Source organism: Lygodium microphyllum, chromosome 10 (genome assembly GCF_053477565.2).
Source record: "Lygodium microphyllum isolate KBCC chromosome 10, Lygodium_microphyllum_v1.1.10, whole genome shotgun sequence".
In the NCBI taxonomy this organism is placed as follows: Eukaryota; Viridiplantae; Streptophyta; class Polypodiopsida; order Schizaeales; family Lygodiaceae; genus Lygodium; species Lygodium microphyllum.
In genome coordinates this window covers 93938879-93951460 of record NC_141144.1, presented here as the reverse complement: position 1 = coordinate 93951460, position 12582 = coordinate 93938879, and the positions used below count along the sequence as shown (strand labels likewise).

The window sequence follows — 12582 nt, the reverse complement described above, 5'->3', positions numbered from 1 at the left end:
AAAAAGAGGGCGAAATGCCTAGCGGATGTTAGTTCATTTGGAGTAATTGAGGGCATGCCCTTACCAAGAGTATGCATCAACCATCATTGGGAAGAATTTAGGGGATGCCCTAACCAAGAGTAAACATCAACCAATTGGAAGGACCATTCATTGCGCAATGTCATTTGAGAGGCAATGTTAGGGTGGGTTCAAATGAGCGGCGGTAAGGATATACAACACGAGCGAGCTTTTGACATGGAATACCCCTAGCAAGTGAGACCTCCCTCCTCTTTCTTCCGGACCCACCATTTTTCTGTCCATCCTTTGCCCCTCGAAAGAACCTTGGCATTCAAAGAAAACTCTATTGCCTTCCAACAACATGCTGTGCCTCCGGCTTCCCATTCACACTAAAGAGACGGGAGGCTGGTGAGATTTGTATTGCTGCCGCCTCTGTCTAAATCGAGCCTTAGTAAAAGTACCTTCATAACGATCATTCATTTTATGCTGTATTGTGTGTCGACACTGCATTACGGTCGTGTTTGCTCCTAAGGAACTCGTGAATCAAATTTGATTTCTTAGGTGGGACCCTTACTCCCTCCCTCTCTCTCTCTCTCTCTCTCTCTCTCTCTCTCTCTCTCTTCTTGGGAGTTCTGTTCTCAGGTTCAGGGTCTGGATACTGGCCGCAAGTAACAACACAGGCGGCGTTCGCTCTACCATAGCTCCGCGCTCGTCCTTTGTTCGGGTTGGTACTTTTGATTTTCGAAATTTGTCCACCGTTCTTGCGTTTAGTCTGCTTATTTTGTGGCAAAGGTCCTTTCTGCAGCAATTCGTTTGGCGAAGTCCTGTTTACAGGAGTACAGTATCACTGGTTTCCTCACATCTTCGTATAAGGCGCAAAACCCTAGAATCACCAGCGACTGTGGTGCGTCTGTCGATCTGCAGTCTGAAACTCTTTACATTGCAGCGTACTCGCTAACACTCCTTAATGGGAGAAGCGTATAACAGGGGCATGCAACTAATTTCCAAATTCAGGAGGCCTTTTTATTGAGATTTTTCCGTGTTAGAAGTGTGCTTGTCTACATTAGCATGCCTAGGATGACTTCACTATGCTGCAAGGGCTGTGATTATTGACTTCGTGAACCGGCTGGCTCCATCTGATTTTAGATCCTATGTCTGGTAGGGCTTTGGCAGGTTCATGCAGTTGTCTTATATTTAACACGAAAGTGAAATTTCTCTGTCTGTGATGCTTTGTCATCGAAAGGAAACTCTGGATGTTATGCCATGTGTTGTACTGTGGAAGAAAGTCAGACGGTCGCATGTAGACAATGGTTTGTAATTGCACTTCATTGTACCAACGGCTGCATAGAATTTTTTTTAAAGTGTATGGAGACAAGCCAGATGGCATATACTACTCAGTATGAAGTTGGCTTCTCATGTAGCAATGTGGCTGCAGGTTTATGGTGAGAGCTAGCGACAACCTTTGAAGTATTGAGGAATATTTGATCGGGGAAACCAGCTATGGCATTTGATCCATCTGATCCTTATTCGTCTGCCATGGACAACATTCCTTTGAAAGACTTGTTTCCTAATGTTAAAGTGCGCAAGCGGGCTCACGGGAAGAGAACTGAGGCTTCAGATGTTCCATCTCTTGGGACTGTGGAGAACCAAGAGTCTGTGAGGAGCAAATTGAGAGAATCACTGACTTCAGCTTTGTCATTGAAAACAGATCCAGATGCAGATTCCAAGGTAGAACACAAAAGATTGAAAATGGAAGCAGAAATGATAAGAGATGAGGAGGACAGTAAATCTGAAGAAAAAGATGAGAAAGTGGCAATAGCAATAGAAGCAGAGCTATTCCTGCACTTTGGTGGGGTAAACAGGAAATACAAAGAGAAGGCTCGTTCATTGCTTTTCAATCTGAAAGATCGCTCCAACCCAGAGCTTCGCTTACGTGTCATTTCTGGGGAGATTTCTCCTCAACACCTATGTACAATGAATGCAGAGCAGTTAGCCTCAAAAGAACTGTCTCAGTGGAGACAAGCCAAGGCTGAAGAATTTGCTCACATGGTTGTCCTTCCAGAGGGGGATGCAGATCAACTAAGGTTGGTCAAAAAGACTCACAAAGGTGATATTTTGTTTACAGAAGTTAAAGATGAAAAGGATGATGTTCTTTCGGAGGTGGTCACTGCTGGTGCACAGCAAAGAATTGCATCTGCAATGAAACAAAACAAGGAAGAGACAGATGTGCATGTTCCTAATGAACCGGCTTTCCATGATGAGACACACACTTTATTGAGTGAAGCAGAGGCAGAACAACTCAGCTTTTCGCCAATCAGAGATCGAGACACAACCATGACATCAGCTGTTGATAATCAAGTCCGTATAGCCAGTCCTCTATATGACAAAGATCGGGAGGAATTGCTGGATGCTGTTGCAGAATCGAATTTGGACGATGATAAAGAAGATGCTAGACTGCCTGCTATCATGTCACTTGATGAGTACTTAGGTTCCAAAAAAGAGCGCGGAGCAAAATCAGTAGCCAGAGATGACGAGACAGAAAATAAGCCTGGAAACAATCGAGTGAAAACTGAAACACCTAACCCTTCTTTAGTGAGTTCTAGAAACAAGGTGCTGCGAGCACCTGCTGGAAGTCCAAAACCTAGGGCCTTAGACTCGGGGAATTTTAAAAGTGGCAGCTCTTTAAAAGAGAAAAAGAAGGAGTATAGGAAAGGCGAGAAGCTGTGGGAGGGTAGTTTACAGCTGTCAGGCAGTCTTATTTCACCAGTACTTGCATTATATAAAAGGTTACCTTTCACAGCCTCTTCTTTATGGTTTCAGATTAGTGTACATGGGTTTGGCTTGTGGTTTGTAGTATCACTAAGTAATGGATGTCTTCTCTACTCAGAGAATATGAGTATCATTGCTTTTATGTGAGTTTGTTTTTGAAGTCCCTTTCCTATTCCTTAGCATCTTCTTTATGAGTGATTCTAAGACAAAACTTCATTCTCACTTTAAAGCAAGTCCAACAAGCTAAAGAGCCAAGTTTAGTGGTTTCACGTAAGATTTCAAAAAGTAAAGACAGGAAAATCGGAAGCATATAAAAATGTATGTAAGGGATTGTCAGATGCCATAGCAACTTTTCAATATTGTAAGTTCCTACCATTGAGATGAGCCTGCATCATTTCATGACTTGGCACGAAGTCACAAGATGCTATCGGTCCTTACTACTCCAAAGACCTCACATTTATCTCGAAGCACTTTGATTCCTTTTATTTTTGATCCACCTTTCCCAAATAGATATGTGAAGACATAGGAAGTGTTGCAAGTTGCTATAAAGAATAGTGTGCTTTTGTGCCATAAGAGCCTAGTTTATTGTCTGGTACATTAGCTATTTGGCTGAATGCCAAGAAGCACATGTTTCACCACTTTCAGAAGTTTGGTCATCTTCTTGGAAGGGAGTATTCGACCAATGTCCTCAGAAGGGTGTCACTATCCATCCATAGAGCTAGAATCAGCATTGTTTTTGTTGAAACTAACTTGCTTAGCCCTCTCTCACATGAAGGTGTTCAGAGATTTGCATTGCCAGGGTGTAATCACCTGTGCCGCCATTCCATCATCTGGGAATTTCTGCAGTACTTGTTCTTCATTAGAGATAAGGGGTTACTGTTCCTTTTACTGTTGTGTGCATCAAATTTGCTAGTCAAGGCTGCCCTGTGTGCCGATTTTGCTTGTCAAGGCTATGCAGAGCATTGTTGCCTTACAAGGCTGCTCTTGCTTTGTTTCTTTTAGACAAGGCCGATATGCACTTATTCTGGCATTTCTCCAGTACTTTGTGACACATTTCTTACTGAATTCTCCATTCTCAGCCATCTGGAGTTGGAAGCCATTGACCGAGTTGAGGCAGAGCGGATAAGAGGAGGACCTTCTCATCAAATTATATTGTTTCTCTTTGGTTGTGTCCAGAATTTTTCCAATTGAGCCACACAGTTGTAATTGAGAGATTTGGAGAGGAGACTCCTCCTCGATTGATAAGCCCTTGATGTTATAGTTGATGAATGTTTCTCTTGTCCTCAAGTAGCACTTGAGGGGGAGAAACTTGATGTGATGAAACAAAGGCAAAAGCAGGTGAGTGCCATTGATCCAATACGCCTATCTTTGTATCCACAATGCCCATGCATCTCTACAAACATTTCATGTTTAACTTGGTAACATGTAAGCAAGTACTTCATCTTATGTTGGGATGTCCAAACTCATGCCATTCGGCAGTGCTACATGGCAGGCTACTGCATGAATTGCAAGTGGCTCCAGCATTATGGAAATTAAAGCTGGTCTCTTTCTGTTTTTTGAATTTTCACAAATTCCTTTTATATCTTGAGTTTTGAAAGGAGGCCTTCATTTTTTTCCCCAAATTGTGCGAAGTGTCATACATCCCTTAACGTGAAGAGATGGCTGTGAAAGTTTAGTTATCTATGCACTTACGGGTTGTTGCAGCAAGTTTATAAATAGAAGCACTTAAGGGTTGATGTAGCAATAAATAGAAGCACCCCCTACACCCAAAAAAAAAATCCCTTACATAAGAGAGAAATTTGGATGTGCTTTGCTGTTGTTTATTGCCCCACCACTTTTCAGATACATAAGAGAGAATTTTAGAATGTGTTTGTTGAAGATACATAGGAGAGAATTTCAGAGGTGTTTGTTGCTGTTTATTGCTGCAGCACTTTTCTCTTGTTGTCAAGTGTCACAGTTTGGTATTGGAGGTTCTTCCCTGCTGTTTACAGCAAGCAGGGGTGTTGCTGTTGGGATTTTTGCCTAGGAAATGGAGTGAGTGAAAAAGCTGGGAAATGGGATATGCTTTTAATCAGTGCTTATGTTAGTATGTGTTTCTAAATTCCTAATTTCGTGCTGCTCTCTTTTATTGAGACCCAATCCACCAACATATCTTTTGTGGAAGATCAAATTCCCTGAGGGACATAGGATTTATTCTTGAGCTTACTATTTGTGTTCGATAGATCAGTCACATAAATTCTTGAGTTTTGTAGCCATGCATCTAGCCAATAACTCCAAAGGTCCTCTTCGATCACACAATATATCCTTAACACTAGCAACCTCCAATCCTATGTCACAAGCTTATCCTACATGACCAATTCTCCAAAAGCCCCAAGTATCATTTCCTAGACCACCCTCAACTCTCTAACCCATACCATCTAGTACCATGGGACTAGCACTCTAGTAGGAAGGGAATAATGTTAACCCTCAGAATGATACAAGGCACAAAATGACACAAGGTGAAAAGAAGACTTAAGAAGGATCATAAAAAGGCAATCCACTGGAAAAAAAAGACCAAGAAGCCTGGGAAAATTTTTAAAGCTGGTGCCTATTTGTGTTCGATAGATCAGTCACATAAATTTAGCAAATGTCCTGATGCACAAAGAAACTCACTCTTTTGAACACATCGAGCGCTCCCTCTAACTATGACAAGGGATTCCTGTGGATACCCTCAACTAGTGGACTAACCACTTATGCCAACCATGCCTAGTTCATTGTGATTGTGATGTGGAGGTTTACTCCTCGACTTCTATGGGTTTGTTAACTATACGTTTGTATAGTAGAACTTGTGCACATGAGCAAACATACATGTTTATTTATTCTGGACCTTAATCAAGCAGCTGGTCCCTATTTGTGTTCAATAAATCAGTCACGTAATATTTAGCAAATTTCCCAATTGCAATCAAACGAACAATTCATCACATTGAGCACTCCCTCTTGCCGATCTAGGGGCTCCTTAGAGGCCCTTGACCACTAGACTGGCCACTTAGGTTAACCTTACCCAGTTCTTGGTTTCTTTGCATTTGTTATCTATATATACATACAACTGCACATATGAACATGTACCGATGCATATGTCCACCTTTTGTTCATCTGGTTGTAGGGTGGTAGGTCCAAGGGGTTGTACTTACTGCTGAAATTGTTACTTTAATATGATGATAAGTGAATGCGCGGGCATGGATCACCCATGGAGTAGATGCAGGGACGTGTGTATCGATCAATAGAGAGATGCAGGGCTTGCATAATCAACATATATGCTAATATAGTGGAGACATGGCACCTTGCTTTAAATGTACCAACATGTTTTTAAAATTGACTGTGACACTTTGTCTTAATGTATTGCATAATCAATACATTTTATATATATATATATAAATATAAATAAAGTCATGGCACCTTGCCTTAAATGTGCCAACATGTTTTTAAAATTGACTGGGACACTTTGTCTAACATATGCAATGGACCAACAAAGACATTGGGCCTTGCTTTCCATGTACTAACATGGTCTTACACAGACTGTAACACTCTTTAGTGTCTAACTGAAAGTCTCATATTTGGTCTAAAAACTTAACATAATTCTACACAGGCTTATCCATATCTACTTTTGAGATTTGCAACAGTCTCAAAGGATGTAATCATCCAAAGTGACGGCCTGGGACTGAAGTATTGGCTCTCCATCTGTAAGAAATGAAATCCAGTCCCTTCCTGCTTGCCTTACGATGAAACGAGAAGAGTTTGTACCAAACAGTTTATTATGTAGATTTGACACTCTCAAATGGCCAACCTTGAGTGTCAAACTTTAATAGATAACTAACATAATTTCTCACTGGATTACCTTGTTTGACTTCACATTTTTTGTGACTAGACTGCATGGTCAACTGTGTGTGCATTTCATGTCCCTTTCGCCCTCTGCAGCATTTGGCACACAATAAGAGGTGCTACGTGCTATAGGTCATATCACAGAGACATTTTCTCATGTACAGGCTAGAAACAAAATGCACTTGCTGGTGTGTTACATAGACTTGAAGGACTTGTTGCTGCAGGCGAGTAGCATCTAGAGATATTAAAACTGGTTGCTACTTGATGCTGTCCAATTAAGTGTCCTTGCACTAAGCTCCCCCTCCATATTATTTTACTGAAGCAGGCAGGGAAAGTAGTCAATTATGCTTTGTTTAATTGTTAATCATTGTTTTATGCTATATAAGTGAATATTAGAGCATAAGGATTTAAATGACTCGTGTTCTGTACACTTGACAGTGGTGATGCTGTTGAATTGCAAAGCTGGCCAAAGCTGATAGAGATAAAGGGAAGAGTAAGACTGGATGCTTTGGAGAAATTTTTGCAAGAATTGCATCTCTCAAGGACACGTTCAATCATGGTACAGTGATCTCTATGTTCAGTTAGGCAGTATTTGTTTACTCAAAGATTATCTATCAATTTGCCTTTTGACGCTTGATTAGAATGTTCTGATGGGAGAAAATTTATGTATTGATCTTTTGTCAAGAGAAAAATGGTTCTAAGAGCTATTAGGTTGACATACAAAAGCTCATTTTTCAGGTTAGTTCACAAGTAGAGTATAGTTTATCATAGGGTTTCTCAAGAGGAAGGAAAGTTATTGAATTTTTTGGAAGTGAGGCAAGGGAATAATGATTTAAATCCTAGAATGGCAGCAAAAATTTGCTAGATAATATTATTGCATCCTCAGCATGTAGATCTTGTCACTTTAGTTTGTGATTTCCTTCCTTCCTTCTCTCCCTCCTTCTCTCCCTCCTTCCCTCCCTTTACCTTTCTCCTTCCCTTTCCCCCCCGCCCTCTCCCTCTTTCTGACTGTTCTTCCTCTCTCTTCCTCTGCAGGCTTCTACATAGTGTATTGCAGTCTATCCCCTTTAGAATCTTCTTGAATGATAAAGATTAAAGCCCCGAGAATTGTGCAAGGGATGCTACTTTACTACTTTTGATAAACAAATTCTTAAACTTTGTTACTGACTGCTTTATCTGATGTCGAACCTATTGACAGTGATTTCATCCCTCAAAGAACACAAATGAACACAACTGATTTGAAGATTATGTGCAGTTCTCTGCAGCAATGCAAGCATTACTGAAAATACACTAAAATTACCTTACATAACAAAAAAATCTCCATTCTTTGAGACCTTATGCTGTTTCAAAGTATTGTTTTACTAGCTTTTCAACCTGGAGAATCATATTCTGGTTTGTTATTAGATAGAAAAAGGGCAATATTTACATTTGTATTGCAGCAATATCATTACTTGAGCTCAGGTCAGTATTTGGCAACAAGGAGAGATGGAAATACACAAAAACGTATCTTAAAAAGCTACCATTAAGTAGTTAGTAATTTGCAGAGCAAAAATAAGAGATAATAAGCATCCAAAAACAATAGCACGTAGAAGTTACCCAATCCAAGAACTACCATGTGCAAGAGTATTATATACCATTAGAAGCTTCTACAATATTTGCAACATCGCATATTACTTCTTCTATTGGTCATGTTATATTTCTTTCATAACACATCTTTCTTAAGCATGTTATTGGTATTGCTTCTACGATATTTGCAACATTGTGTATTGCTTCCTCTATCAGTAAAATACTTGTGAAGCACATGACCCTCCTCTTTCATCACAGTTACCAAGACCACTTGTGTTTGTGCGACATCACAAATTTTGCTGCAATATATGGAATGTGTATCTCATTCTACTAAATGTTGCATATGCTTGCAATGCAAATGTCTTGTAGTGTAGTTGCTGTTTTTGATAAAAAATTGCAAGGCCAAATGGAAGCTTCAACACTTTCAAAACCAACTATATAGTTTTTAAGTCTTTCGTCAAACCATATGCACAGATGAAGGCATGAACGGTATGACATATTGTGATGTGGATAACCGATAATAAAGGTGTGCAATAATTGATGAGGACTTCATTGAGATCGTCAATTTTGGTATGAAAGGAACTTGAACTGCCATTCAAAGATTAGAAAAGCTGCTTAGAAATCGCTAGAAATCATGATTGTGCCTCATGTGTGTCCATTTAGGAGGACCAGACAGTCACTCCTTCCTCTTGTGGGCCATTCATACTTGGGTTGTACCCTTTCCCCATTTTGAGGTCCATTGGAATTCCTTAGATGTGATATGTGCTTTTCCCCCTTTGTGGGATCACTTGTACTCCTATGTTCCATTGCAAATGCCCTTGGGTGTGAGATTGCTTCTCTTAGATATTGAGAGAGGTTGCTTTGTTCTTTATGCTTCCTCCTTGCTATGGTGGTGGTTGTCGTACTTGCTTTGGATGCATCAAAGTGAATTCGGTTCTGTTGCTCTCATTTGTTTTTGATGCTTTCATGTGTTTTATATTTCATCTCTATGCTCTTCAATCTTGTGTTTTGCTTCCACTTTTTGTCATATTGACATGGTATTAGACTTTTTGGGTATGCTTGATTTTTATCACACCGAGTTTTGAGTTTGTGCTAATTTTAGTTCTATGCTTGTTGCAGGCTGCATTTTTGTGTGGCAGTATTGATTGTGGGGGCTGCTAGTTGTGATGTGCTCGTGTCTCTGTGCCTGTCTTGGGTCCAGTTGATGGTTGACCTGGATGTTCATTTGATTTTCACATTGCTGATTCATGTCCATTTCAGCCTTATTGTATCTTTGTTACCCCTGATCACACGTTCTAAACCTTGGTGACTATATCTCTTCTCTTAACACTTTCTTGTATGCATTAGTGCTTGATTGAGTAGCTACACACAGCCTTGTTAGTGATTGAATGGCTTGAAAACACTTGAACAATCTAAAGGCAACAAGTTATTTTATTCTCATCGAAAATTGATATATACCCTACAATTGCATGTGAAGATACACAAGGGTTTGTAGAGAAAACATCGATTGTGTATGAACACAACTAACACATTGATATGTGGGTGCTCAAGGAGCGGAGCTGTCCAACCACCATTGTGTCTCATGGGAGAAGGTTGAGGGTGAGTATGGGAGAGTATTGTTGTCTGTGTGCGTAAAATTACCAATCTTTCCTTTTCACACCTGGTTACTGGATACTCGCGGAGAAGCCCATTACAGTACGTGTATGTTGTTAGCTGGAGTGCGTATGGATCAATTCGAGTCAATATGCAAATTCTATCTCAGGCTCATTCGAGAATTTCGTGGTGGTTGGTATTGATAGGATCAATCCAAAGTCTAGCTATAACAAAGGGCTCTCCTTTGTAGGGAAGAGACAAAGCCTTCCCTAACCCTCGGGGTGTCAATACCATGGAAGCACCATGAACCAGGCCCGACTTCTTGCTGTATGATACAAGAAACTCATTTGATCCTCGGTGTAACATCAATTGATGCAGAAGATGAAGATGAAGATGATGTTGTGGAGCAAGCCAAAATGCAGCCATTGAGAAGGGTAGAGAGTGTGGGGAAGAACCCCAAATGCTGATGATTATGTTAGGTAGTAACTTGATATCACAAACTTTTGATGATGCTAGATGGCTGGAAATGGTAGTAGCAATGTGGAGGAAGGGGTGTTGAGTCACACATTGTGACTGTTGGAGTTCCCATTTCTTGTCTCTCTCTTTCTTGCTCTTGCTCTCCCGCCATAGCTCGTGTGCACGCTTCGATTCTTCTCACCTTTCAACTGGTATCAGAGCTTGGCTTCCTCTTGCTCGAGTTCGACTCGGTGCTTCTCTACCTTCGCATCGACTCCCTTCACGCATTGGATCTCCATCCCGGCAGCCATATCCGATCTCCCCGAGCTCCCGTCACTCCCCGGCTTCCCGAGCACCTTCCCGGCCTATTGAGGCACTTTCAAGGCATTGATACTGAGGTATTTGATCATTCTTTCAGGGTTTTATTTCAGTCTACAGGTTGCAAACAGCAAGGGCAGCCATGGCTTCAAACCCTTGAAGCTTATTCCCCTCATATTGTGCCTTACACCTATCAAGGCTCAAAAGAGGCTTGTCGTAGGCCTTTGATAGGCCCTTCTTGAGCCCCCCATTACCCCCTTTTCAGCCCATGTGGAGCAGCAACAAGTTCAGCACCAACAGGGCAGATTGCACCATTTTTTTTTCTAGGCTGTTAGCACTCGTCTACTTCAGCTCCACACTTGGCCATTGCTTCTTGCTCTCTACCTTGATCAAGAGGGCTATAGACTTCATGTTTGATGTCATTCAAGCTTTGGGCATTGGTCTTGATCATTCGGGGCTGATTTCTTCAGATTTGGGACTGTCATAAACTGTCATAACAGGCTGAAAACAGGGCAGCACCATTGGCATTAGCATTTGTTGCTTATACTCCATTCCGGTTGTGCTATTTGATGCCCGTATGCGGTCTACATGATGCCTAGTGCCTTGGGAATGTATGCACATGATTATGCCATGATTTTGGCCTGAAATATTGGCTGATTTGGGACTGTTATTTACTGTTATACAGTGCTGGAAACAGGGCAGCCACACTTGGCATTGGCATTTGATGCTTATACTCTACTCCGGTTACCTTGTTTGATGCCCGTATGCGGTCTACATGATGCCTAATGTCTTGGGAATGTATGCATTCGATTTGCCCATGATTTGGCATTGTCTTTGGGCTGGAAATTGACAGTTTTGGACTGTTTAGAGCTGCTGTACATGAGCGGGCTGAAGCTCATTTGTCACATGTATTGCTTCTCTATCGATACCGGATGTATGCTATGGGTTATATCATGATGTATTACACTTTGGGGATCGACTTCGAACTCATGATCGTGATTCCGGAATGCTTTTGAGCATCGCATTTGCTCCATTGTTATTGGTTTGTCATTGGCAGTTTGGTCGACTTGACTGGCATTTGGGCCGCTTATGCCTATTGTCTGTACTTGACGGATAAGCTCTATGCATTACATGCTTTGGTCCGTGGTTGATGCCTCTTAATTCGTCCATGCTTGACAGATATTTTGGAGCTCCGATTTGGATGTTTTGAGCACTTCCGACTCACAGGGATATTGACTTTGGCTTGCTACTGGATGTATTGACTTGATAGAGATCTTGCCATTGGGATTATGTCTTGCTTAGTGGTTGCTACATCAGTTGCTTCATGTATGTCATGCTCTTGGGAAGCGTATGACGCATTGACTTGGTCACTTGTCACTGGTACTTTGTCTTGGGTTGCTTGAGCCCTTAACTCGATTGTACGCCTTTTGTGCCAGTGGGAGCATCTTGCATGCTTACTTGACCTTGAGCACGGATTACATGCTATTGGAGCAGTCTATGTCATTGAGCAGTTATAGATGTATTGAGACTTTGGGATTATACTCCGACAATTGGATGTTGCATTGAGTATATGTCTTGGTTCACAGGATGCTTATGAGTTGAGTCTCAATTTTGGATCCGCTTTCTTTTGAGCAAACACCTATTTGTGTCAGGTTTTGGCAGTTGGTTCTACATTTTGCCTAGATTGTCTGGGGTGTGCCTATTACTGGCAGATGCTATTTGACATCTCTCGGTGTTATGCTCATGTATTTTCACTATCATTTGGCTTTGCTTTGTCCTCTTTATGCCGGCTTTGGACCTAGCATTGTTTAGTTGACATTAGATCCAGTTTTGGGACAATTTGCTCTCATTATTGCAATTCTGAAATTTATTACAGCAAGTATTTATTGGTGGACTGAGCAGTATTTTTTATGCTGAAATATCCTGATTTGGTGTACCGCACCTAGTACTAAGTGGGCAGCATCTTTTGGCACACTTTTCTCGCCATTTGGAGCTCATTTCAGTGGATTTTGGGCATTTTCTGCA

At 41.2% G+C, this 12582-nt stretch overlaps 1 protein-coding gene across 2 annotated transcripts in view; it reads left to right on the top strand.

Moving 5' to 3' along the window:
- The first annotated feature begins 420 nt into the window (after window positions 1–420).
- LOC148030293 (uncharacterized) overlaps window positions 421–12582 on the top strand; it is a 51284-nt gene continuing 39122 nt past the window's right edge. The window contains exons 1-4 of one of the 2 annotated variants that reach the window (XM_087686577.1): window positions 421–721; window positions 803–901; window positions 1433–2783; window positions 7063–7183. In XM_087686577.1, the coding sequence (XP_087542703.1) occupies window positions 1498–2783; window positions 7063–7183 (1407 nt within the window). In that variant the 5' untranslated portion in view covers window positions 421–721; window positions 803–901; window positions 1433–1497. The remainder of the gene's footprint in view (window positions 722–802; window positions 902–1432; window positions 2784–7062; window positions 7184–12582) is intronic. The other variant, XM_087686576.1, reaches the window with a different exon arrangement.